At 42.9% G+C, this 26,202-nt stretch overlaps 1 protein-coding gene across 8 annotated transcripts in view; it reads right to left on the bottom strand.

The window, feature by feature from the left end:
- Nucleotides 1-47: 47 nt before the first annotated feature.
- Nucleotides 48-26,202, bottom strand: part of syne1b (spectrin repeat containing, nuclear envelope 1b) — a gene marked incomplete at its 3' end in the record, with an annotated part of 81,667 nt that continues 55,512 nt past the window's right edge. For 5 of the 8 annotated variants that reach the window (XM_084382027.1, XM_084382024.1, XM_084382025.1 and 2 more), the window contains 53 exons: nt 26,039-26,200; nt 25,480-25,674; nt 24,985-25,161; nt 23,829-24,020; nt 23,487-23,618; nt 23,112-23,212; nt 22,523-22,676; nt 22,304-22,432; nt 22,055-22,210; nt 21,665-21,874; nt 21,301-21,402; nt 21,074-21,193; nt 20,230-20,430; nt 19,955-20,128; nt 19,395-19,526; nt 19,036-19,232; nt 18,695-18,827; nt 18,028-18,210; nt 17,706-17,855; nt 17,065-17,241; nt 16,810-16,965; nt 16,560-16,715; nt 16,253-16,423; nt 15,954-16,087; nt 15,611-15,815; nt 15,325-15,507; nt 15,083-15,229; nt 14,843-14,997; nt 14,448-14,595; nt 14,268-14,362; nt 13,897-14,131; nt 13,276-13,470; nt 12,877-13,002; nt 12,485-12,640; nt 11,555-11,713; nt 10,950-11,116; nt 10,647-10,809; nt 10,263-10,450; nt 10,027-10,177; nt 9,752-9,934; nt 9,449-9,586; nt 8,645-8,836; nt 8,200-8,527; nt 7,265-7,333; nt 6,399-6,526; nt 6,139-6,265; nt 5,814-6,025; nt 5,505-5,705; nt 5,285-5,413; nt 4,988-5,200; nt 4,115-4,207; nt 3,154-3,212; nt 48-1,120 (listed from right to left, as the gene is read on the bottom strand). In XM_084382027.1, coding sequence (XP_084238153.1) covers nt 880-1,120; nt 3,154-3,212; nt 4,115-4,207; nt 4,988-5,200; nt 5,285-5,413; nt 5,505-5,705; nt 5,814-6,025; nt 6,139-6,265; nt 6,399-6,526; nt 7,265-7,333; nt 8,200-8,527; nt 8,645-8,836; nt 9,449-9,586; nt 9,752-9,934; nt 10,027-10,177; nt 10,263-10,450; nt 10,647-10,809; nt 10,950-11,116; nt 11,555-11,713; nt 12,485-12,640; nt 12,877-13,002; nt 13,276-13,470; nt 13,897-14,131; nt 14,268-14,362; nt 14,448-14,595; nt 14,843-14,997; nt 15,083-15,229; nt 15,325-15,507; nt 15,611-15,815; nt 15,954-16,087; nt 16,253-16,423; nt 16,560-16,715; nt 16,810-16,965; nt 17,065-17,241; nt 17,706-17,855; nt 18,028-18,210; nt 18,695-18,827; nt 19,036-19,232; nt 19,395-19,526; nt 19,955-20,128; nt 20,230-20,430; nt 21,074-21,193; nt 21,301-21,402; nt 21,665-21,874; nt 22,055-22,210; nt 22,304-22,432; nt 22,523-22,676; nt 23,112-23,212; nt 23,487-23,618; nt 23,829-24,020; nt 24,985-25,161; nt 25,480-25,674; nt 26,039-26,200 — 8,580 coding nt within the window. The remainder of the gene's footprint in view (nt 1,121-3,153; nt 3,213-4,114; nt 4,208-4,987; nt 5,201-5,284; nt 5,414-5,504; nt 5,706-5,813; nt 6,026-6,138; nt 6,266-6,398; nt 6,527-7,264; nt 7,334-8,199; nt 8,528-8,644; nt 8,837-9,448; nt 9,587-9,751; nt 9,935-10,026; nt 10,178-10,262; nt 10,451-10,646; nt 10,810-10,949; nt 11,117-11,554; nt 11,714-12,484; nt 12,641-12,876; nt 13,003-13,275; nt 13,471-13,896; nt 14,132-14,267; nt 14,363-14,447; nt 14,596-14,842; nt 14,998-15,082; nt 15,230-15,324; nt 15,508-15,610; nt 15,816-15,953; nt 16,088-16,252; nt 16,424-16,559; nt 16,716-16,809; nt 16,966-17,064; nt 17,242-17,705; nt 17,856-18,027; nt 18,211-18,694; nt 18,828-19,035; nt 19,233-19,394; nt 19,527-19,954; nt 20,129-20,229; nt 20,431-21,073; nt 21,194-21,300; nt 21,403-21,664; nt 21,875-22,054; nt 22,211-22,303; nt 22,433-22,522; nt 22,677-23,111; nt 23,213-23,486; nt 23,619-23,828; nt 24,021-24,984; nt 25,162-25,479; nt 25,675-26,038; nt 26,201-26,202) is intronic. The other 3 variants (XM_084382028.1, XM_084382022.1, XM_084382023.1) reach the window with 3 other exon arrangements.

Genomic DNA, 26,202 nt, shown 5'->3' on the forward strand with positions numbered 1-26,202 from the left:
AAACACAAATGTAAAATCACGTGAAAAAGGAAATAAAAAGACAAATATAGAAATTAGGATTTGGCATTCATTGTTTTTGATAGTCGCATATACATACATTTTTCATCTTAATTTCTTTACCATTATATACACATGTTACATAATCTCGGACTGTTATACATTTGATACTGAACTGACAGTCATACAAAATATACAATAGTTCTATATGTCATATGTCTCCATCATAAAGTCGCATCTCATGTTTTGTTTAAAAAATAAAACAGCAAAATGTACAAAGACCATGGATGTTTTATGTTAAAGGTTAAACTCTTGAATTGTGTCCGACTCTGATATTAAAACACACGACTTGGCTTAAATGAGTCTTACGTGAATCATGATGTAATTCAAGTTAAAAATGTTTCCCACAGACACAATGAAGGATGTCAGTAAGTAAAAGCAATGATCAGAACGGCATGCCAAAATACGGGTAAAAAAATAAATGCAATGTCAGATATATTAATGTTTTTGTTTGCTTACAAATTTTTTTTTTTTTTGTTACAAGCAATTTCACAGGCTAAATTTCAGCATTTAACTTTGGTGCTATCCACTGACAGATCTCCTCAGAGAAATACAACATGTATATTAAGCCACTGAGTTGATCTTCAGTTCATTCGTCCAGCAAAGTCCACTGTGGGCAGAAACCGTTTCTTCAGTTTTGTTGCACCAAGGACGCTCCGTAATCGACACAGCATTACACAGAGTAACATAGTGAAATGCTTGTTCCTATGTGCTACACACAAAGATATTAACTGTAGATGGCAGCTGTTTTTTTTTGCAGTACAGATGGATGAAGATCAGTTTCTGTGATGCAAGAATACTGAAATGCTCTGACAGTCAGGCCTACACAGGAGGTGGTCCGTTAGTGTAGCTGAGCATCGGGTAGAAGGAATGAGCGAAGTTGTTGGACTGGGAGCAGTAGTCCTCCTCAGACATTGGCAGCAGGAAGGCAAGGACCACTAACAGGAGCAGGAAGAACTGGAGAGGCAGCGCGACCCAGAGGACGCGCCGCAGGAACGAAGACCGTTGACCCGACGCCATTTCTGCATCAGAAGGGGAGGAAGCGGATCCAGCGCCGCGAGACCTGCTCACACACACATTCACAACGCAGCACAGGCTGGCGTTTAGTTACTCACATCGATCACTGAGAACACACACAGTCCTGCTCTCTGTTGTATCATCTGAATCCCTAATTGCATTATAATTGCAACTGTAAACGTGCTACATTTAATTTCTTTGCTGTTCACAAAAATAACCGACAAATTAAATTAGTCTAACTCAATAAACAAACTTCCCTTGAACTGTTATGAAATCTGATATTGTTGTCTTTTGACACTTTGATCTTGACGACCAGTTTTCAATCCAAATAAGATCTCAGTTCAGTGACAGGGGAACTGCATGACCGTGCTTGACCTGAAGCACCATGCTGAAGGACAATCACCAACACAAAGCAATGTTGGGACAGTGTTTCACATCGTGATCTACATGCTGACTGAGACTGGGTGGATCGACACAGTTACAAAGACAGTCACAAAACAGTTTTCAAGGCATACATACTGTACAAACCTGCACCAACAAATACATTTAAGATGTAAGCTTGCATTCTTTGCAGAGGATGTTAGGATAAAAGACAAAAGGCATGCTGCAAGTGTCAGCTGAATAGTCAGATATTATTTAAAAAGGACTCTTTGAAAGTTTGTGTCCTGTTGAAAAATGCAAAGCATGCCGAGGCAAGAAGAGCGTAGCAATTAGGAACGGCCTCTTTGAGTTTAAGTTAAGAGAATAGTCTGTGAAATATGTTAAAGCGACAGTTCACCCCAAAATCAAAAATACATTTCCTCTTGCCTGTAGTGCTATTTATCCATCTAGATTGTTTTGGTGTGAGTTGCTGAGTTTTGGAGACGTCTGTCTTCTCTCAAATATAAAGTAACAAGATGGAGTGTTAAAAAAATACTTACAGACATCTCTACGGACGATATCTCCAAAACTGAGAAACTCACAAGAGAAAAAATTTAGATGTCTAAATAGCACTAAAGGTAGGAGGAAAAATATGTGTTTTTGATGTGGGGATGAACTGTTCCTTTAATTCGCTTTCTTTCTGAGAGTTAGATGAGATTGATACCACCCTGACAGCCTGTGTGTTAAATATGAAGCTAGAGCTAGGTGGCAGTTAACCTAGTTTAACATTAGGGCTTTAAAAAAGAAAGCTCTCAGGAAGAAAACACATTTTTCCTAAATACAATTAATTTAACTGCATCTTTTATTGTCACCATCACCCTCGGTAATTACCGTCTTCTTTTGGCCTCAAACGTTACAAACTATGGTCCGCTAAACGATATTATTATAAAGAAGCTTTCTTAAACCCACCTACTGTGAAGTCTTTGAATTAGGAGGAAAAAGGTCTACAGTACTCTCTTGATGTATTCATTAAAGTGACTCCAGGAATGGACACTGGTGATGTACAGTGTATCTACACTCTGGTTGCCCTGTGCTGTCACCAAATGTGCCCCCTTACCCCTTTTAAAGAAATGGAGACCTGAGAGGCAAGACTCACAGATGACAGACTGAGGGGGGAGGAGATGGTGAATAGTCGGTGAGATAGCAACAGCAGAAGAAGAATAATGTGACACACGATAGAGAAAGAGAGCGAGAGAGAAAGAGAAACTGCAGCCTTTGCATTGTTCATTGCAGACAATTACTGGCTCGGCAATTTGAGAGAAAGGGCGTGTAGTGCTCAGTGTTAGATAAAGAGAAGTACTTGTGTGGAAACGGAAGAAATGCCCTCTGGTTAGCGATATTAAGCAGCCGAGGACACGGGCGGAGAAGAGGCCTTGCACCATTCCTTGTGAAGCTCTTTTATCAAGGATGTGTGGGGCTGCATCTCACCTCATCGCCTAGCCTACACAGAGCGTCTAGACGTACAGAAGATGATGGAATTCACTATCATGAGCTGCTAATCTGGCACTAGTGTTAAAAACTGGAATTGTTTTATTCTTTCAAACACAGCTGTTGTTAAAGGGGGAGGATTAGAAAGCATGAATCGGCCTCCAAGAAGTGCATCATGGGCTGATGAGTTCCATTATCTTCTGGGTGTGCTAGAAACCAACAGAAAGGTACCTGTGGTGTGGACTGCTCACAGAGGGTCCAGGCTGTGACAGACTACATTTGCCCCGTTGCTGTTTGCAATGAACAGGGGGAGGGGGGGGTAAAAGAAAGAAAGTGTGTTTAAGTCCAGGCAAATCAAGACAAAGCTACCGATGAAAAGAAATCCCAAAATGAAAGAAGAGCAGCGACAAAATCATACGTGAAGGCGATAGATTTTGTAACCCCTGATAACAAGGATTTCTGGCTTTTCAAAGTTTCAAACGACTACTTTGAAGTGCTTCGGCTTGTGACTGCAAATAGGAAGCTACAATGTGATGCATGAATACCACATTTAATAACATACACATAATATAAGCAGCGACATGCTTATTTGGACTGATATTTAGATCAATAACGAATCAATAAAATTATTATTTTCTCATTCTAAAAGCCTGCAATATAAAACAAATACGACGTCATGCTTTCCAAGTCATAAAATCACATTTTCTACACTTCTTTAAGCAGGTTATGATCGCCAGTATTGCTAAGAATAACACTATAGGGATCGAACTAGAGAGAGAAGATATTAGAGGAAAGTCTAGAGGGAGAAAAGATTTGTAGGACAGAAGTTTTTAAGAGTGGAAATGCTGGAAGAGAACTGAAAAATTCATCCGAGAAAAAGAAGGGGGAAATATAAAAGTTAAAAAAGAAAGGATTCCCTAGTCTCTGGCAGGGCTCGCTCTGGGAATAACATGCGAGAAGAGAAAAAGGTCGGAAAACAGTTCAGAGTGTTCAGAGTCCAGAGGGAGGGAGTGTAAAGCAGGTTGTGGAGGTAAAGAAAGGTGTGACTGTGAGGAGAGGTCTTGGGATGACAGGGGTGAGTATGGCCTTCAACGGGGGGCATTTGGGGCACAAGTTACTCTATGCGTTCAGAGGGGTCACCGAACACCTGGCTTCTCATAGAGCAGCATGTACAGGGAGGTGTATACGTTACCGATCGTCGCCGGCTCGGTGTGCTCCTTCCTGATACAGGACTGAGGGAACCGGACGTGTCCAGCTCATCGGCAGACGACCAAGATGAAAGATCCTGACAGAGGAAACGTTTACACAAAGAGAGAGATGGTAAGAGACTTTCACAGGTAAATAGCGGCCCCTCCACAAAGGCTTAAGTTTTCTATTTCACAGTTAATATCAAAACTGTTTGAAGCTGTTATTTTAAGGCAAAAAAAAAGTTATTTACTCTGCAGATTGCAAGCTGATCAGTGCCACCGTAGGCGCTAGTAGTTTTACAACACTGAATCTACTTTAGAAAACAAGGTCGAACTCGTGTAACTCCACAAAAACATGACTTTGTAGCTTCTAATACTGCTTCCAAGCACAGTGCAACATGAAGCTGTGACTACTGTGCTGGAGAATAACACAGACAAAGAATCCACTTAACTTAAACAAAACAAGAATCCCTTGAAGGATTAGGGCTTCAGCATTTACTGTTAACAACAGTACTTTCATTCAACCATAAGACGAGGTCGATTCAATTACATCTCTTGTCTCGTTGTGCAACGTGCTATTCATTTTGACTAATCAAAAATATTGTAAAAATAAGTTGCTGTAATTCTGTTAGCCCTCATTTGCTGAGACAAATACATCCGTTCTGAGAACAGTTCTGTTGTTCTGCGCCTGTAAATCTTCAATGCTGGGAAAAAAGCTCACAGTTTGACGTAAATGCTGGACTCTGACGTTCTGAGGGAACCATTTATTGTATTTAAATTAAATAAAATCTCTAGAACTAAAAACCGCATCTACAAGGTAACAAATATCAGCGCTGCACAGATAACAAAGCACAGATCTCTAGTGAGTCAAGATCTACCTGCTGACTGCTTGTGATGTCCAGGATCTTGGCCAGCTCTCTGAGGTCTCGGGTCACTTCCTTTAGCAGCAGCTTGAGGCGGTTCCCAATTACATGAACCTTCTCCTTGGCCTCCAGGCAGTCGCTGCCCTGAGAGTTGACCAGCAACTGCAGGGACATGTCCTGGAGCGAGGCCACTTTGAGCTGGGAGTCTAGCAGCTCCTGCCGGATTTGCTGTGGGGATCGTGAATTTGAGACTTAAAACTAAGAACCAATCATAGGCCTACTTATATTTATATATTAGTTACAGTTCTGTACCGTGAGTGTTTTATGATGCTCGTGGAGAGTGTCACTGTCCTGGATGGGGTCAATGGGAACCACCTCGTTCCTCCGACGGTCAATGTTTTCCAACCAGAGCAGCAGACCATGGCTCATCTCATGGAAGTCCTGTTAATCAGATGTAGAGGAGGAAAGTAGAAATGTAACTGTATGCATAATTACAACTCTATAAAACAATCATACATTGACTGGCACCTACTTGACATTGCATGAGAGCCTCCTGTAGTGAAGACCTCCACTCCTCCAGCGAGCTGCCCAGTTTGTCCCAGTGGTTGTTCATGTCTTTCAGTTTGGCCTGTAGCTCTCGGGACTCCTCTGTGTCCGTCTGCACAAACTCAGCGCTGCACAGGTTGATGGACAGCACGATGGCCTTGCGCTTGTCATACGCCTTCTGCAGCTCCTGTGGAAGGAGATTTACATTTCACAGTAAATGAATGCAGTCATCCAGAACGCGGTACAAAAGTTGTCACAAAGAGAAGAAATTAAAAATAGAAAACAAAAAAAATACCTTGAGCTTTTTGATACGCTGCTCAATCGTCTGGATGTCCGTGCTGAGGTCCAGCCTCCGCTGCTGCTCCAGCTCCTCCTCCGTCTCTCCCAGCCAAGTCCAAACTTTGTTCAGGTCGGAGTTCAGCTGCTGCCACTGCTGCTGGTTCTGCTTTGTGCGCATCTCTTTGCTGAGGTCCTGAGCTTGCAGGAGCTCCCAACGCTCAATCACTCCTAGATTGCAGAGTGTAAGAGAAAAAGCTGAATACACCATTTCATATACAATAAATCAACCTCATGGTATTGTCTGATATATGCATGCAGGACAGGTTGTGGTGTAACATTACCTGACGTCTGGGACTCAGAGCTACTGGGATCTGCCAGTCCAGACACCGTGTCTTCGTCCTCCTTCAGCTCACAGCCCATCCTCTTCACTGTATCAATACTGCCGCGACACTCTCCCAGCAGCCGCATCTACAGAATGAATTTATTCAGATTATATAACACAAGCCAGGTTAGGACAAAACATTTTAACCCAATTACAAAGATTTTTAAAGATATAATCATGTAAGAATCAAGTGTTTTTCTCAGAGTTGTCATAACATACATATCCCATGTATGAGGTGTCCAGTTCTGTGCTTATGGGTGTGCGACTGCGGCTGCTGTCCAGTTGTTGCAGGTGGAAGCGGCTGGCATCCAGAGGGTGAACATGTGAGTCTGACGAGGCAACCTCCCCTGTAGACATGACATCAACTTGTTAACTTTGCAGATTATGATCAAATATTTGATCATAATGATTATTGAAGAGATGAGGCCCCGTTCAGACAGAGACGTGGAGAGCAAAAAGTGATTTGCTTGTCAGGGTTCGACAAAAGATAGCTGATGTATTTCCTAAAAAGTATAATTTTTCCCACCTCACACACTTAATAAAACAGCCTCGTCGCGGAGCTCTCCTGTCATGCTTGCATTAGGAGTCACAGCTATCATTTTAAATCCAGATTTGAAACATGATGTGTCTCTGTCTGAACTGAGCCCATGAAACGTCTGCTTAAAACAAATCTGCAATCCCTTCACCAAGAAGTTCAGACTTGTTCACTGGGACAATAAAACAACATGCTTTTCTGAAACATAAAATGCACATGAAAAAAATCCATAGAGGGTTAGCTACACAGCACACTGCAAACAAAAGTAAGAAAGCCAGTTAGAAAAGAAGGGTTAGGCTGAATTCCATTTCAGTTCTGGTGAATTAGACACCAAAGCAGAACCAGTGTTGAAGAAATCAAAATGGAATTGACCCTATCCCCCAGTGTTAGAAAGTGCTGCCGTCGGTTACAGTGTGCGCCCAAGGTGAGGAAATCAACACAAATCAAAGTCAAAGCTGGTGAATAGGCTACAAGTGTGCTATCACTCAGAGTGCAGCTGTTAATCCGGCCCCCGAACACTTGTGGCATGCTGGGGTCTGCTGTTGCCTACCAGTGGAGGACCTCAGTGTTTGTTCTGTAAGTTTAACAAAGGCCTCAGGGCTCTCTGGAATCACTACATCTGGAAGAAACATTATACAGTAGACACATTCAGCAGAGGGCATTTCACTCGTTGACTCCATGAACTGATTAAGCTGGCATTCATCTGCTGCTTGATGCAGCAACAGATGGAGTTTCCCACACACAGAGAAAATACACTGTATTAACAACAGAGGTCAACTGATTGACTGATTGATTGGCTCCATACACAAAGTCAAGGTAATGTTATTGTGCACATGAGATAATTCTTATTTAAAGTCAAAAGAGACTAATTGTACCACTTTTACTTCCCACTGTCTGTCTTTGCGTTTCTTCCCATCTTTTTTAATTGCCCTACTACTGTTGTTCCACCTGTGTCTTATTAGGCTTCTCTCCCTTGTGTATTTACATCTGTGTCTTTCCCTCAATCTTTGTCATTTTGTTTATTGTCGTCCTCACGTCAGTCCTTGCCAACCTTTTGTTGCATTTTGGATTTTGAATTTATGGACTTTTGATCTCTTTGTTCTTTACCTTCCTGTCTCCTGTGTTTCTTGCTTTTGGGTCCCTTTCTGATATCCATAACAGTAAGTCGTTAAAGTAAGTCCTAAAATATTATCCTGCTACACATTTGCAGTCATTTTTTCTAACAATTATTGTGAAGTTAGAAAAGAAAACCAGTGAAACTGCTTACAACTTGAAGACTTTGCAACCTGTGAAAAGGAGTGGTAACATGATACTGCATCAGGGGTCACGAGTCAAAAAGGATGGAAAGCATTTGATTAAAGGATGCTCTCCCTTCTTGCTTCTATGTTTTCTACATCTCAGAAATAGCCACCATACCTGATACAATGTCATTCTTATCTTATAATTATACTTGAAGCAGAAGGGTGTGTGTGTTTGATAACCTACCTGACAAGGCTGAAGCAGGCCGCTGGAGGAAGTCTCCCTCCTCAGTCTGCTGCTCTCTCAGGGCCCTGCTGGCGCTCTCCAGCCCGCGGCTCAGGTCGTAGTCATGATCCCACTCCAGGGGGATGGAGTCCACGCTGGCTGGGGTGTCTCTGCCCGAGCGCTCGGTCCGGAGCTGGGCCGCCAGGGAGGCTGAGCGTCCGGAGGAGGGCAGAGGTGACAGGAAGCCGTCTCCCAAACGCTCGTTCCATGGTAGGCTGGACAGATCGCCAGGTTCGTCCAGCTCCAGCTCACGGTCAGAGAATGACACCTCGGTATCATCGTCTGCGAGCTGAAGAAAAAGTTTATGACATTGATAGTTTATACTGAGGATGTGAGTGATAAAAGATGACAGTGCCTTCAGATCATAAATAATAGAGGAATAAGATAAAAGGTTCTCAGGTCTTACAGGAAGTCGAATGAGCTTTTTGTAGTAGCGCTCCACTCGACCAAACACTTCCTGACAGTAGCGCTGCAGCTCCTCCAGCTCCTCCTCGATGACAGCAGCATCCATAGGCTCGCTCTTCTCTATCAGCGCCTCTCCCTGGTGGAAGATGTGCTCGATCTTGGCTGTAGTGAGGGAGATTTCCTGCTGGAACGACTGTGGGAACAGATAAACAAGTCCTCATTCATTACATTTTTAATGCTAAACACAAAGCGTCTTTCACAACTTCAAAATGCATGACCTTTTCTAGATGATCATTTCTTGATTTCATTAAACAATTTACATTCAGTTAACTTGTATGAGAATCATCTTGCAATATTACTTCAAAGTCAGTCTGGCTGCTCTTCACGAAATCAAATAAAGAAGGTAACAGGGATGTTAAACCTTCAAAAATGTGTAGATAATTAAAGGACAATATATTTTTCCACATATTGAGTTCAACACATCAATTTATCAATACATATTTCGGCTTTCTACACCATAGTAAGAATACAAGTAAGAATAAGAGATTGTCATTTTTGAAATGAATCAGAAGTAAACCTTTTATTGTTCACTTACTCAGTCTGCTACGGTAATAAAAAAATCTTGTGTGTGTGAAGACAATCTCAAGTGAGAAAATGTTCAAAAAGTCTGAAGCTACAATAAATCTAAAAATATAAACACAAATAGTCGATATCAAGTAAAGAGATCGGTTATGAGGGTCTATGTGGGTCTGAAATATTGTGACAATACTGTGGGGTTGTTGTGTCCACTCTTGGACAAACCTACCCTGAGTTGTTTGATCTTGGCCTGAATGTCACACTCAGAGAAGTGCTCGATGTTGGTCAGCTGCAGGTCCATCTCTGTCAGCCACACCAAGATGCCGTCTCTGGCCGTCTCAAACTCCTCTCTCTGACTAATAAAGTGCTGCGTATTTGAAACAGAGTTGCTGCTGTTAGAATGATGTCTGTGACAACATTGATTTAACATTCAGTCAAACAGGCAGAACACACAGATGCTATCATCTCACATAAGAGTGAGAAGAAAATTCTGAATTGCATGAATAAAATACCATGAATGTAATGGACATACCTTAAGCCTGCGGAGGATTGATGCCACCCTCTTCTGCAGGTTGTCCCATCGCTGATTGGCATCATGAGCCATCTCCCTCAGACGACAGGAAGAGTCAGTGCGGTTTTCTCTGGCCAGGCGGCGGTATTGCTTGTTGATTAGCTCCAGCTGGGTGAGGCTTTCATGGACTTGCCTCTGGAAGGCCTACAGAAACACAGAATTTCATTAAAATGATGATAATCAACAGTGCAGTCCTTTTGAGTCAAGAAAAATGACACAGAGTTCTTTTGCAATACCTCAAATTTCTTAAGTTCCTCCTTGGCTACAGTGTACAGGACACCAGAGGAGTTGGGCAGAGCAGCAGTCTTTTCTGAAGTGGCCAGCCACTCCTCAAATCGTGCAAAATCGTCTAGGAATTTCTGCCATAAACGCCACGTCTCCTCAATCCTAACAGAGGGAATATGAGTGAAAATGTAGTTTTCCATCCATCCGGCTTCCATGCATACAATTCTGTTTTCTTCTGACAACTTACTTGAGTCTCCTCTCCATAGACAAGGCACAGATGCTCCTCCAGCGGCGGTCAAGGCTCCGAGTTGCCTGCTGGATGGAGTCGCACTCTGCATCGGTGGCACAGGCGTCACAGTCGTGCAGAAGCACCTCACACAGGTTCAGTACAGATGCCACTCCTGTGCTGTGCTTCTCTATGTCACGCTGAAGCTCCTGAGTGGTGGGAGAAGACAAACAGAGAGTGGGTGTGTATGAGTTTGTGTGATAATAAAGTGATACACAGGGAGGGACAGAAAGAGAACGTCTTTTTGGCTTTTCCACATATAGAAAGTAAAAAAGGATGCAGATTAAGAGTGAATTGCTCCAATAATAAATAAAATGTATAATGTAGCACTGTAGACTATGCTACCTGCTGCAGATCGAGCTTCCTCTGAATCTCCTGGAAGTCACATGAGTCGTAGGCGATGGGTTTGGACAGCTCGGTCTCGATGTGGGCCAACCAGGAGCGAAGGCTGCTCATGTTCTTATCCAGCTGCTGCACCGCCACCAGAGTCTCTCTCAACTTCTTCACTCTATGAACATAAGTCAAAAAACTCTGTCAGTGCAAAGTGATGCAAGAAACTCAAGCAAAGGATTGAAAAAGTCAAGTGTTGTTGTTTGTGTTATTTTGCATGTGCTGGAACAAAGTACGAGACTTAGTATGTCTCATCACCTGGCTCCGATGAGATCGAGGAGGTGCTGCCAGCGGTCGCTGACTTTGTTGAGTTTTTGTTCGATTTCAGCTGCCTTGCTCTTGTGACTGGCTCTGGCCAGGCGCTCTCCCAGCTGGTGCAGGTGCAGCTTGTTTTCTTCAGCCACGGTGATCTCCTCCTGGTAGTCCTGAGACACAATGCAAAGCAGTCAAAAGTTTGAATACTGTATCTAAAGGAAGAAAATGTTGTTATGTGTGATGTTATTTGATTTTGCCACGGTTAGTTGGTGTATGAAATGAAAATAAAACAAAGTAGGCATGAATTTGTCGGACTGGTTTTGTGACCAATGGAAAGGCAAAAAAAAAAAAAAAGCTAATTGAAACAGCTACAGCACAATCAGGTTATACAAAAATGCATCTACTTCCTCAGCAGCAACATATCCACCTCCCAAATTCTCACCCAATCAATCTCAGCAGCAGAGTGTGACTTTAACTGAGGCGACGTATAAAGAGAATGAATGAACGGTGCATCACTGGCTGCAGTGCACCCAAATGTTTGAAAATGGCATCAAGAAATAATGAAGAAAATCAGACATCAACAAGTCAGATTTCTCTTTTCTGTTTACCTTGCGAAGCTTCTCGATCATCTCCTCGATGCTGATGTCTCCGTTTTGGGACACCTTGCTCTCCATGTTGGTGAGCCACTCGCAGAGCTCCTTGTACTTTTCGTTGAAGACGGTCCACTCGTTCAGCTTCTCACTCACCTGCTGCCTGCGCAGCGACAGCTGCAGAGCAGTGACAATATTTATATTCAGTTAAATGCATCACTGTTCACACTACATGAGTGAATGTTTAACATCAGTAGAGTTATGTCAAAAAGTATGAAAAGGAAGCAGAGATCACAGAGATCACTGCATCATGACTGATTCATTTGCATCAAGCAGCGAGTGCGTGTTTCTGTGTTTCCTGTCTACATGTTTAATCTGCTCTAAACAGGATGCAACCCTGAAAAAAAATGTGACCTTGAGGTTTCACTTGCACGCTAAAGCAACGGCTGTAGAAGTTCCTTTTTAAACTCTACAGTGAAATGCCATTATGAGTTATATTTAAGGAATCTGAGGAAGAAGTTACAGGTATGTTTTTAGAACTGTGAAAGTCAATGTGAGAAAAAAACAAAGAGGAAATGCTTTTGTTTGAACAACTGTTTTGTCTTCTTGTTATATTATGCAATGAAAGTCTCAACACTCTCCTGAATGAATCCAACATTCAGTTGTATTCAACACTCATCATTCATGCAAATATTCTCTAGCATTCTTGTAAGCTGTATTTGACATTGGCTAACTGACACATCCAGACCAAACTGTGACAGTCAGATGATTTTGTTTGACACCAGCACCACCGTTTGGTATCTCAAGGAACTGCAGAGACAAGACCAGTGTATCAGACAGTGACACCTACGAGTGCCACTAGTAACAGCAACTGATCAGATTCACAGTATACAGAACATTCAGTTAATCAGCAGCTATGCACAAGCACTGTATACTAGTGCGCTGTACCTGGTGGCAGATTTCATCCCACTGTCGATGCAGCAGCTCGATTCGCTCCTGCAGGACGGACAGGTCCTCAGCACTGATGTAGCAGGACAGGGACTCTCGCAGCACAGTCAGATGGGCCAGATCCCCGGTCCAGCCATCAAATGTATTCTCCAGGTCCTGAAACAAAAGTAATGTTGTTAAAATATTCATGTATTAATCTTGTGTGCACCTATTGACCAGAACAACAATGTCAACACATTTCTTAAAGTAAACAGATGGGGTAATTTATTAAACTCCACTAATTCTATAGTTTTTAGGTCAAGGTCCCCAAAGCAATGTTGAATTTCAGCTCTAAAGTTTCCTTTGCACTTAATTAATTTCCACTTAATGAAATAATGAAAAAAGTCTGTCACCTTGCAGCGCATCTGCTCAGCTTGCAGGTCCTCGTGATGATCAGGAAGAGGCTGGGAGAGCTGCCGTTTGAAGGCTCGAAGTTTTTCCAGCGATCCACCGATTCCTCTCTCACACCTCTCCCAGTCCTGTACATGACAAAAACAATGGTTGCAGCTGCATCAATGATATAAACAACAAAATAATAGTTATTTTTTTAGTTCTCTATTATGACTTTTCTGGTATTCCACAAATCAAAACTACAAGTACAAACTGGTTGTGCCTCTTGGTCGAAATTTTGAAAAAAAAAAAAAAAAAAGCATTCAACTTGCATCTACAAAGCAAAAACATTTACAGTATCCTTTTAATGTCCCCTGAGGTTCCCTGCACTCCACAAGCTGCTGGCAATTCGCCTGGTTTACCTTTAACAAGGTGGCAAGCTCCTTCTTCTGTTCGTCCAGGCAGATGCTGGCATACTTCCAGCGCTCCTGGATCTCAGTAAGCTCTGCCTGCAGGGCCACCTCGGCCCGGGTATCAGCTGACAGGAGCAGTTGTCTGCCAGCCTCCACCGTCAGGATGTAGCTGCCCTGCTGACGCTGCAGCACCTTTTCCTTCAGCTGAGCCAGAAAGCATAATCACTCAGATAAAATCATTCTTAATTATCAAGCTACAGACCTGTTAGTCTCCTGCCAAAACAACATATGTAAATGTACAGTCACCTATTTTGGAGTATCTGTTTTTAAAGACCCTTTTGCACCTTATCTGCGTCATTCCCTGCTGTAGCTGTTTTACTCTGTTCTCCGAGTCATTTTTTTCTCTCTCTTCATTGATCTAGCTTTTGATTTTTTTGCTAGGATCCACTGCATTTGATTTAATCATTCTGACAAAAATCCATTAGTACGAGAACATTAATCAATTTGGGAGAATATATGCCTGTTCTGGAGAGATCTGTGTGTCCACAAAACACAAAATGTGTGTCTCTCTGTCCAGCACCAGCTAAATAAATCTGAGCTGTGTACTCTGAAAGCTTTTACATTATGTACCTGGACAGCGTCCAGCATGGAGCGGGCTTGTTGCAGAGGCACTGTAGTCCCTGCCTGAAGGGCTTCTGCAGGGTGGGAGACCTCCACCAGCCACCTGCGCAGCTTCTCCACCATTTCTCTGTAGCGCTGCCACTGGCGAATCAGACCGTCGATGATGCCCCGCCTCTGCTGAGCACGCCGCACTACGCCCTGCCACTGGTTACTCAGGAGAGCCAACTTCAGGTTGAACTCGTCTCTGCAGGAGGGAGAAGTGATGTCATTTTCAAGGATGAGTTTTTTGTCAACAAAGACCAATGGACCAACTAGTCTAGTAATGTGTATATACTTTATAAGATATTAAATAGTGTAATGAGGTTAGAAACAGTGTTTACCTGTCATCCACCTGACCTTGCTCTAACATCCTCTGTCCATCACTGATAATAGAGTGCAGGATCTGCTGACGACTAAACATCTCGGCCTGGAATAACTGGAAGACAACAAATTGATGATTAATGATTAAGAAATACAAAAGGAAGCTGTTGTAGGGTCTTTTGTTTTGAAGGGACTCTAACCTCATGAGCCTTTTGCTGCTCCATCAAACTCTGGTAGTTCCCAGAAATTTCCACTGCCAGGTTCTCCTCTGTTTGGACCAAGAACTCCATCCACGTTTCACACTTCTCTAGGAAGGTCTGCTGCTGCAGCAGGAAGGACTGGAGTTTGCTGCAGGGAACCAAAAAGCCAGTGAGCAAATAAAATCTGTGCCAACTGTTCTGATAATAATAATAAACATCTGTGCAGTTTTTGATACTATTTGTGCCTGTTCATCATTAATCTGTTCTCAGATGAAAGACTCTGCAGAATCTCATTTTTTATTTTCAGAAATGGATATTCAGCACTTTTAATCCCGTTTGGGAAAAGCGTGCACATTTTTTGTTTTGCCCTGTACCATATATTTTATGAGTCATACCTGAATCTCTCTGTGGTCTGAGCTGAGGCTATTGACCAGCTCCTGTTGAGGTTCTGCATGCGCTTGATCTCTGAATCGTTGAGAGGGAGCCGGTAACCAAGCTCATTTAGTCGCTCCAGTTCAGGAGCCATACTGCTGAACTTCAGCATGAGCCTCTGTAGGAGTAGAAAAGGAAAATGTTACAAATCTCAATTTCAGGACAACCACTAAAATGGATTATCTTAACTCTCTGATAAAAACCTTGAGCTCCTCCATGCGGTCTTGGATAACTATCAGGTCTGTGGAGCCGTTGGGATCTTGCACCTTCAGAGCCTCCTCAGCTTCAACTATCCAGCAGCCCAGTGAATCCAGCTGATCATTAAAGGTTTCATAGTCTTGAACTCCAGTCTGGTGAGGAAGATAAATGTCAATAAGTGTAAAATTAATTTTAACAGGCTGGACAACTAGGAGTCAAAGGTATTTATCAAGAATCTTTTCTCTACCTGCAGAGTGGTGAGCTGTCTGGTAAGCGCTTGTTCCACAGCAAAAAGCCGTTGGGTGAGAGAGAGGTGATCTGACTGGATGGCAGAAGCTGCTGATGTGTCCACCTGCTGTTTCAGCTGATCTCCCAGTTCATGGAGAACCTGCAGGGAGGCCTGCACTGGAGCTTGAGACCGGAGCACATCCTGAGACAGAGCAACCATTACCATTAAAAAGAATCTGCTTAACTCAACTGAACAGAAATGTTGAGCATTTAGACGTAAAAATTCCAGCTGTGGCTTCACTCACGCTGCATTCTTGGATCCAGTCGGACACCTCTTCGTCAGCGATGTCCTTGCTGCAGGCGAGTTTGAGGAGCTGGTCTGCTTTTTCCTCCTGCAGCTGGATGCTGCGGCAGCTCTGCTCATAAAGCTCTTTGTAGCGCTGCCACAGCTGCAGCAGGGCTTTGCTGCTTCTCAGACGCTCCGCAATCTCCTCAAGTAAACCAGCCCATCTGAGTGCAAATACGACATGGGTTAATATAAATTAAGAGATATTGAAAAGAATAATAGAAGCTGGCTGCACATCAGGCAGGTGTCTTGCCTCGACAGCAATAATACATTATATATCTTTTACAGTTAATAGAGATCACCTTGCGTTGACATCCTTCAGGGCGTTGTTGAGAGAATCTGAGACTGACGGGTGACACTCCCTCAGCAGTTGGTGGGTCACGGCTCCAAACTTCCTCAGACTGCTCTCCTGTTTCTCCAGTTCCTCTTGCAAATCCTTCACAGATGACAAAAAAAGCACAGAGCTTAATTCAGCAGCAAGATAAACAGTGTATAAGACCGCATTAAGAAATATTCCCCCAGTAAAAAATATAAATATCAACTTCATCACAACAAGATTTCAGAAACATACTAATGCGATCGGCTCTTTGTCCTGACATACCTGCAGACTTTGCACCTGCAGCTGAACAGCCTCCAGGGAGCCGGTGAGGAGGCGGAAACGGGATACAGAGTACCTTCCCTCCATCAGGTAGCCATTGATCTCCTCTGAAGCCTTCTTGTATAGACTCCACTGATCCTGCACTGACTTCAGGCTGATCTTTAGTTGCCCGATCTGTTCAACGTGGAGTAAAAACACACAGTTCAGACATTCTGTAAACTGTAAAGACAACGCTAGAACAGAGCAGATTAGATGGATGTAACCGAAGTAGCACATAAAAACCGAGTGGAAAGTAAACAGGGGAGCTTACCAAGTGGTCCAGGTTAGCCCAGGTGTGATTGACACCCTGCAGCGTCTCCATGACGATAGCACAGGCCTCATCGGTCTTGTTCTGGACGAGGGCACAGCCCTGCTCCTCCACCCTCTCTAGTTCTTTCTCTTTTTCCTTCACCAACTCTTCCATTTCCTACAAGTTTTTACATGATATTAAAACATGGACCCAGAAAAGTGTGACAATCTCTTTTTGATAAATCAGTGTTGTCACAGTAAGAGCAGCATACCTGACAGTCTTTGAGAGCATTCTGCACAGATGTCAGATCCTCTATTCGATGTTTTCTCTTTAATCGTTCCTCTTGAGTTGCCATCCAGGACTTCAGGGCCTGAACACTGCTCTCATACTCCAACCACATCTCCAGAAGGCTCTCCAGGAATTGGATCTGCACATGATTTACACAAATTAAACTGTGACATCCTGTTTTTGCCCTTTTAAGTGACTCCAGTAGTCACAGTTTCATTGACAGTATCAGTGGCCTCACCCTCTCATTGATGCGGCCTTGTAGGATCTGCCAGCGTCGATTCATGGCTCCCAGTCTCTCAGCAAAGTCTGTCTTATCGCTGCGCTTGCTCTCCACATCCTGACCGCTGATCTGCAGCACTGACTGGTTGACAAAGTCCACAGTCAGCTGCTTACAGCTTAAATCTACTCTGAAGCCCTGAGAAGGAAAGAGCAGTAGATTAACTATTAAAATGGCAGTCACAGATTCATAATTAGACTCATGGACTACATCAACATGATAATCATTTAATATGAATTATTGTTTGGATATCTATATATCATGATATGACATCAGTGTTGTCTTTTCCTGGTTTTAAAGGCTGCATTACACTAAAGTGATGTAATTTTCTGAACTTATGAAACTCTTCTACTTGTTCTAATACTTTCTAATAGTTTTTTAACACTTAGTCATTACATCCACATTACTGATGATTATTTATCATAACTATAATTTCAATCACCAGTAGTCATCGCTACAATATTGTCGCAATATCGATATCAAGGTATTAGGTCAAAAATGTTGTGATATTTATTTTATAAAAAATGTAACTGTCATATATTGTTCTTCTATCAAAAATTCACTTTGTAAACAAAGTCAAACATGCCATGAAAGTCCACTACCTTGTACTTTTGCAGGTAGTCTTGAATCACATTTGATCCCACTGCACTCTTGAGGTTTTCCTCATCCTCCTCGATGACATTCTCCATCAATGATATCCAGTTAAACAGCTCAGAAATGGCATGACGGGAGGCCAACTTCTCCATTTGGATCTGAATACACATTACACCCATCGGATCAGCTTATTATACATTCAGGAAGCTCCCAGTTTGAGGGCAGCCCTGTGTGAAAACTTGTGTATAGGAGTGAAGCAGCAGAAAGAGGGGTAATCCTATTTGCCCCAGAGCAGCTAAGCCTGTTCAGTCGGGATGCATGTGACGATACCTGATGCAGCTTCTCCTGGACCACTGGGATGCGTGTGAGCAGCTCAGTCCACTGGGAGTCGATGCGTGCCAAGTCGGTCCGCAGCGCCACAGTGTCCACTTTCTTCAGACGCAGCAGCTGGTTGCCCTCGGTTACCACTGAGCTCTTCAGGCTGGACTTGCCTTCGACTTCCTTGGAAAACTCCTGAGATGGACGGTGACAGGAACCATCAGCTGTGTTTCATGATCATACTACACATGAGACCTAACACTGTGCAATTTGAATGAATAATTATACATTTTTCAAAATTGGGATTATTTTACAGAAAAGTGACTTACTATCCTCTACACCAAACATGTTTTAAAAATATGAATACTGTGCATTAGGGCTGCAACTAACAATTATTTTCATTTCATCAATCTGTCGATTATTGTCTCGATTAATCAATTAGTGGTTTGGTCTATAAAAATGTCAGTCAGTGTTCCAAAAGCCCAAGATGATGTCATCAAATGTCTTGTTTTGTCCACAGAAGAACAAGAAAGAAACGACAGATGTAGATTATTTCAACAAAGGAAAACAGTTTTAAGCGACCTTTCTTTTTACCCAAGCCCTACTGGCAAACAGCCCAAATCTCTATGGAGCTGAAAAAAACAAAGAGAAAAGAAAAATAAATAAATTGTGTCCTCACAAGGAAAGCAGAGAGGTGGTCTCTGACAGTCTCCAGCTCCTGTGGGACTAAAACCGCCTGCGTATTCCAAAACTCCAGACGCTCCAGAGCCGACTGCAGCCACTGGCTGAGCTCTACACACTCCCTCTGATACCTGCAGGACAACCGCAATTCACTCATGAGTTCAGAAATCACAGGTACAATCTATTTGCTTATGAATCTTAATCCTTCATTTGGTTAAACTGATGATGATCTGTGCAGTTACTAATTATTGCTAAGCTCTGCACGTTAAAGACCTTTACTAAAGGAAATGGTTTTCAGTCATATGCTGTGTTTTGAATGCCTGTGCATGTGTTTCTGACCTGGTCCAGTGTTTCAGGATGGCCTCCAGGCGCTGCAGTTCCTTGTTGACCTTGCTGGTGTTGTTGAGCCAGTGTTCCCCCAGCAGTGCGAGCTGGTTCTCCAGAGCAGGACAGCACACCGACAGCAAGAGGTGTTTGCCCTCGTCCAGCACTTGGTATAACTTGTGCTGGTGTTCTGTCAGTCTCCCCTTTAGACCCTTTACAGAGAGAGAAAAGTGATATTGTAGCTGGAGTGGAATCCATCAGAAGGTCTGACAGGTAGTGGGCATGTGTGCTGGCCTTTGAATGTCCTTTCCTTATTCCTTTTCCTATTTTGGATTATTATACATCCTAAAATCTGCACTGCTGTCTTTTTGTACCTGATACAATGAGATTCTGTCCATGAGCCTTTCTTCAGTCTCCTCCACCAGGCCAACAGTGGGAATACTTCCTTCAACTGCCTCCAATTGGCGGTTCAGACTCTGGTAATCCTGCACCAAGCGGCACCAAGTCTGATGAAAAAAGAAAAAGGATTTGTAGAACATTTCCTACCTTTCTCTTTAATAGAGGCTTTGCAGTGAATACTAGCGTGCCCACTTTTTTTTGTGCAGAAAGGTAAGCAGGTAAACAGAAAAAAATATTTGTTTTGTTTGTGTTAAGCTTTACAATACACTGAATATAAACTTTAGCTTTAGTTGTCAAGCAAAAGTAACTTCAGGTCTTGTCCAAATCAAAAATATTGACTCCTTTAAAGTTAGAAACATAGTCTATTAACAGTTAATTAATTTCCCCACCATTTAGAATAAAAAAAAATTATTTTGGACGAACATCACATCATATAAGTGATTCAAATAAAGACATTTTCAGATGTCCAGTGACTGTATCAGTATGCTTACATTAGAAAAATAACGGTTAACACAAATAGTATTTCCTCTCTCACCTCCAGGATACACTCCAGCTCCACTCCTTTACTGTGAGCCTGTTTGAGGACGCTCTGAGCCTCAGCCAGCGTCTCCTCCAGGGCCTGACTCTCTTTAGGAAGCATCAGACCACTAATTTTTCTGAAGTACGTTTCTGTTAGGATCATATGGGACTCCAGACCCTGGAAGAACTCCTGGAAAACACAACCAGACACACAATCGAATCACTGAGCCAATTTTTTTCACAATATTGCTTCAGCCTTTCCAGCTTTACAGAGCTCAAAGAGGACCAAACCTTATGTTTGTCCAGGTGATTCTGGACCTCATCCACAGAGCTGGCAATGATCCTCTGATCGGCAGCCATCTTGTCTTTAGCCGTGTCCACCAGGTCAGTCAGGTCCTGCAGAGCTCGCTCGTACTGCTCCTTCAGAGCCATGTTCTGGTTCAGCCCAGTGCGCCGGGAGCCCACCGTCATCACCAGCTCCTCATAGGAATCCTGAAAACACACAGGAAGAACATTGTGTTTTTTACTTTGGTTTGCTGAAATTACTCCAACAATTTCATGTTGTGTATTGTATTGGACAATGGCAGAATTTGACAAAGAGTACTAGAACTACTATGAATAATAAATAATGTGGTATATACAAGGTCCCCGTTAGGTGTCATAATGCCATATAATGACAAGTGTACAACATAAAAATGCAGCAACTCATTTTCCTTGTCACATGACTGCAAACAACGTATTGCTATCATTGTGGTATGGCCTGGCTCAGGTTAAACTCTTCGTAAAACATTCATACAAGATTGAATGCCATAGAGTTTTCTTTTATTTTTGCTTGCTGTTCAAGATTATTGGCTACTTGTGCAGTAAAAAAATCGGTTAAGTTGCATACAGTTGTACATTTCAGGTATAATAAATATCTGATCGGTGGATAGACTTGCATCCTGCTACTCAATTCAGCATTTTAAGGCTGTATTGGATGTACTTCTGATACTGGTATTGTAAGGGAACAACCCTACTTTTATCAACTTTTTCACAAGAACATTTAAGTTGAAAACAAGTAACACCTACACTTAACAGTTTTGCTACATGGTTTTCAGACTAAGCAGATTCTAGTGAGAGCAGTCAGTGATGTTACCTGGAGCTTTAGTATTTTGTTAGTTGATATCTGATCCGCCTGCAGCGTTGCTCCTCTGCTTTTGAGCTCTGTAATCCTCTGTTCAAAGTCTTTCAGGCTCTCTTCTGCACTGGCAATAACCTGAGAGAAAAGACAGTGCTAATGAACAACATTCACAATCATTTTTTGTTCTCTATCAGCATTGTTGGATGTGCGTGCATGCATGCCTATGCCAAAGTGTGCACTACCTCCAGTTGTTTTGAGGCTGGTCTGTCCATGGCTCCAGCTAAGGCCTGCAGGATCTGGCACTTGGTCTCAATGAAAGCAGTTTGGAGAAGTTGCAACTCAGTCTGTATTAGACAAAAGATCATTTGTAGAACATTTATATTAAGATATGTGGGTTTATGGTATATGGATACAGAAATGTTCATGTTGTGTGTTGTGCAACTGTGATTAAGATCAATAAAAAACAAACATTATTTAACATAAAAGGAAGAAAGATTTCCTGAATCTGACAACATAAGTCAGTGTTAACTTAACTTTTTACAGAGGACATTCATCAAGAAAGATAAAATAAAAAAAGGTACTTGAAATGCAAAATATCAGGCGAACCTGGTAGGCCGTGAGCTCATGTGCTCTGGTCCTCATGTTGTCACAGCGTTGCCCCAGAGCACAACCTAGAGCACCTAATCTTTCTTTCAGGCAGTCGAGGTTGTCCTCTAGCAGCGCTCGGTCCTCTTGTCTCAACACTGAAGACCCGGCTAGCAGAGCCTGGCTGAGCTTCACGTCCTCTGTGACACGCCTCACATCGTTCTCTAAGGTCTGGAGGAGAGTGCAGGATAGTTCGTACAGATTTATATAGCTATCAACTGAAAAATGACAAGGTTATATCCTGAGTGTGTTATCTTATTATTAGCTTCAGCTGACAGACCAAGCTCTGTGATTTGCTGTTTAAACCTTCTGCAATGATTAAAGAAACTGCACAAATAGGCCTGATTGTACCTCTTGCTCTTGTAGCTGAGTCTCTGCATTTTCAGCCAGCAACACAGAGCCAGAGAAGACGTTGTTCTCCACACCATCCAGCCAGGAGGAGGTGGATGACACAGCTGCGTAGAGCTGCTGTTCCATCTGCGGCACCTGTGTTTCACCACCGCCGGGCTGTGGACACACAAGAGTGTTGCAAATTTCCTTCGACAAATGTTGTAAAGTAATGAACTCAAATGTGCATGAATGTTACAGAAATAGTAAAACCTGAGTGGTCATGTCCTCTATTGTTTGTCTGAAGCTGTCATACAGAGTCTTCAGGGAGGATTTGTCAGCCTTTGTTTCTCCTTTGAACAGTGATCCAGCTGTTGTGACACGAGAAGCTCTTGAGTATACCTGCAAAAAAACAAAGGCAAAAAACTGAAAGTCAACAACAGTCCCTGGTTTTATCAACACACTTTACTCACAATACAATAAGGTTCGTACCGGCTGTTTGTGGTCCTGCTCCAGGGTTTTCTGCAGGAGCTGCAGTTTAGTTTTGAGCTCCAGTCTCAGGCTCTCCCATCTCTGCCTCATCTGCTCTTGAGCAGCCTGAGATTCCCTCTCAACCAAAGCTGCTGGTGAAAATGGCTCCGTTGTACTACACAGTGACAGAAACACGAATCAGTTAGTGTTTCATTTATAATGAACCTGCTAACATTGACATTTTTCCTGTGTGTCGTCTGTATTTCAATTTCAATCTCCCATTTTTTTTTCTTCTTCTGGGAAATTCCCGTAATTTGCATGGCACTCAAACTGTATTATCATTATGGCACGACCAGATTGTCCCTGAATCACACAATCTACACAATAGAAACAATTTTAACCCATCTGTCACCACAATCTGCCAACCCGCAACCTGTTTCAAGGGTTTTAGCTGTTGACAAAGTGTCAGAGCACGACACACAATGAAAAAACCTCCTGTATTTTGAAACCTAAATGTCTGCAGGTAAGATTTATAATCTGCCACAGGAAACCTTAACTTAACATTTTATTATTTGATTTGAGTTCTATCTCTTTATATGTGGTTTAATACCTGACACTGCTGGGCGAGGCCTGCTGGATGAGGATCTCCTCGCCTCTGCTCGCAACCGACTGTAGCAACTTTTTCTGTTCGGCCAGCTGCTCCTCCAGTTCCTGAAAAGCAAACATGTCAAACAGTTAGATTGAACTTTGTATGATATAATTTTCATTGTAGTGTTATTCTAGTTTATGAAGGTGTATTATTATTACATTTTTCTATTATAGTAAAAATATTACTTCCAAATGAAAATGTGCTGCAGTACGTGAGAGCAAAAAAAATTAACAACAAATCATTTCAGAAAGGATATTTTAGTTTTATTATCAGTAGCCATGGCATTGTAGTAAAGACTGAGTACTAAAACAAGGAACAAAAAAAGTGAAAATATACCCTTTGTCTCTGTAGACTGTCCTGGTGTTGTTGGGATCGAGTGGTCCGGGCCTGAGCCAGCCAGTCCTGCACACTGGGACTCTGAGAGAGGCTTGAGTCTGATTCACTGTCCTCCTGCTCCTGCAGAGAGCCCTAAAAAAAGCAGACACGGTATCAGAAAACATTCAATGAAACACACTTCGGCAAGGGAGTGGGACTGTGCTTAGCAAGAAAATGCGTATGTGATGTTGAAAAATGTTTCTGTCTATATAGTTAGTACCCACAGTGTGGACCCAACATCATGTGGTATTTTAAAAAGCTCATCATTACATATATCAACATTCAAAGCATGTAGCCCCTCACCTGGATGTTAGTCTGCTTGTCTTGTAGCATCCTCTGCAGCTCCAGCAGGCCGCCCTTCAACGTGCGTAACTTTCTTGCCAACTGCTCGGCTTCCTGTCTCGTCTCTGTCCGGCCCTCCAGCAGCAGGTTCTCACTGTGCATGGACAGCTCTGACAGGGCCGTCACCTTCTCTTCGATCTCCAGCAGCATGTTCTGCAGTAGCAGGAGGAGAGAGGCCATCTCAAACATGGTGACAGCGACAGACCCTCCAGACAATCAGGGGGCCAGGCCCGTGCTGAACCCCCTACACCTGCAGCTTTTCCAAGCCACAGGACAGGGAGCGCTCTCCCTCTGCTGTCATCCTTGGCCAACCTTTCCCGCCTCGCCTCCTGTGCAACATATAACCACTAATCCTCCATGCTCCACGCTCTGCAGCATACGTGCTCACGCTTAAATTCAAAAGTAATTCTCCTGTGCAGAACAACATTCTCAGTCCAGACTGGTTACCGCTGCGTATCAGTGAGCGCTGTTCCCATGTTTGAAGCAGCATTTGTCCACCATTGGCATTGCCACGACTCTGCGGTCAGCTTCAGCAGGTTATTCTGAGGCTGAGAGTCACTGTCCGTCCCTCCCTCCTGCCTTACCCTCGCCGTGCTCTAGGATTCCCCTACTTGGATATCCGAGCAGCTTTGTCACCAACACCAATCCCAGCAGCGGGATCTATTAATCGTCTGAAAGCCACAACCCCTGACTACTCCGCCCTATGCTGCTAACAGGCCCCTCTCACACAGAGCCATCTGCATAATCTGCTTAAGACTAGTGCTACAGTCGCTTAGGAGCCCAGCCTCCTGAATGCCCCTCTAACTCCTCTAATGCTCTTGTTTACCAACTGAGAGGTTCCTGCCCCCCTGGGATGATCCACATGTCATAAAGGAAAACAAAATATTGAAGTATAAGACGGATGTAAATAATCCACTGGCGAATTTGCATTAATGTCCTGATCAGGGACAATGGCTGAACAGCTAGAAAACACTACTCCAGGACACATTCCTCACAACTTGCTCTGACATGTTAGTTGTAACCTCACGTACATAACTTCATTCATAGTCTTAAGTAATAACTGTAATTAACACGTTTGCATGCATTGTTCTGAATGGACAGCAGGGGGAGCTCTTACCTGACATTCGGTCAGCTGATCCTCCATATCTGTCTCCTCCAGAGGGTTCGGTTCAAGGATGAAGGTTACAGCACCGCGCATTCTGATCAACCACTGGTCCAGTTCATCTGCCTGGTCGTGATAGAGCTGTATGGCCTGTTCCTGAAGCTGACCCTCCAGACGGTCACTCACACGCTCCTGGGACAGAACACAGCACATTTATCAATTAAGTAATACAGTAATAAAATTGTACTCACTTTTATTTATCTTATTATCTTAACTGTGGTTGCTATTGTCTATTGTTCACCTGAGGGCTACTGAGCAATGAGCGAACTGATGAAGAACATGCAAAACATAAAGTTCGCTCCTTGATTTTTGTTGTTGTTAAAAAAATGTCAATCGCATTCTGGTGTGGACTGGAATATTAATTCCTTTGGTCCACAGTAATAAAAATATTTAACGAGAAAGCACAAAAACTAGCTACTATTAGTAGTAATATATTTTTACAATCTTCACCTCCAATAGTTGCTGTTTGCCTGACGCCTTCATGTGGATGGTGGCCATCCTCTCAGCTAACACAGCGAGGGAGGACTGCATGGCCAGCTGGTCAGCCATGTCTGAGTCCACAGCATTCGAAGCCAGATCCTCCGTGAAGCTCGTCTGCAGCCTGTTTATTTCCTCCTGCACGCTCTGAATCTCTTCTATCAGACCCTGAGGAGGAAAACAGTTGTAGAGAAGTTGAATACTACAGATTGACGGACTTCAGACTTTATAGATAGAGCGATAGACTAGATAGATTCAATCCAAACTTTTCTTGAAGCTATAGAAACAATGATGTTAAAAGTAATGTTTTACTGTACACTACAATAACATAAATACAATACAAGGTGGGGTGAGAGACCTAAAACATATTTTCCACAGACCTCCAAAATATTACTTTCAATATGGTTCAAGAGAAGTACACTTTGCATCACCATAATTATTCTAGAAGTATGACAACTCCCTTTCCTGTCGATGTGAAAGCTCTCTCTCCATCAAACTATGCAAAAACTTTATTTCCGTTATAATGACTCACCTCATGTGCCCTAATGTGGCTATCTGGGCTTTTATCTGCCTCCAGAGGCTCGCTCAGTTTGGCCTCCAGAGCCTCCATTTTAGAAGAGATCGACTGGAGTGAACTCTGGTAATGCTGTTGCTTTTCCAGAGCTTCATACAGAGACCTCTGCTTCTCGCTGATCT

Source organism: Pagrus pagrus (genome assembly GCF_965226575.1).
Source record: "Pagrus pagrus genome assembly, chromosome: 18".
Taxonomy (NCBI): domain Eukaryota; kingdom Metazoa; phylum Chordata; class Actinopteri; order Spariformes; family Sparidae; genus Pagrus; species Pagrus pagrus.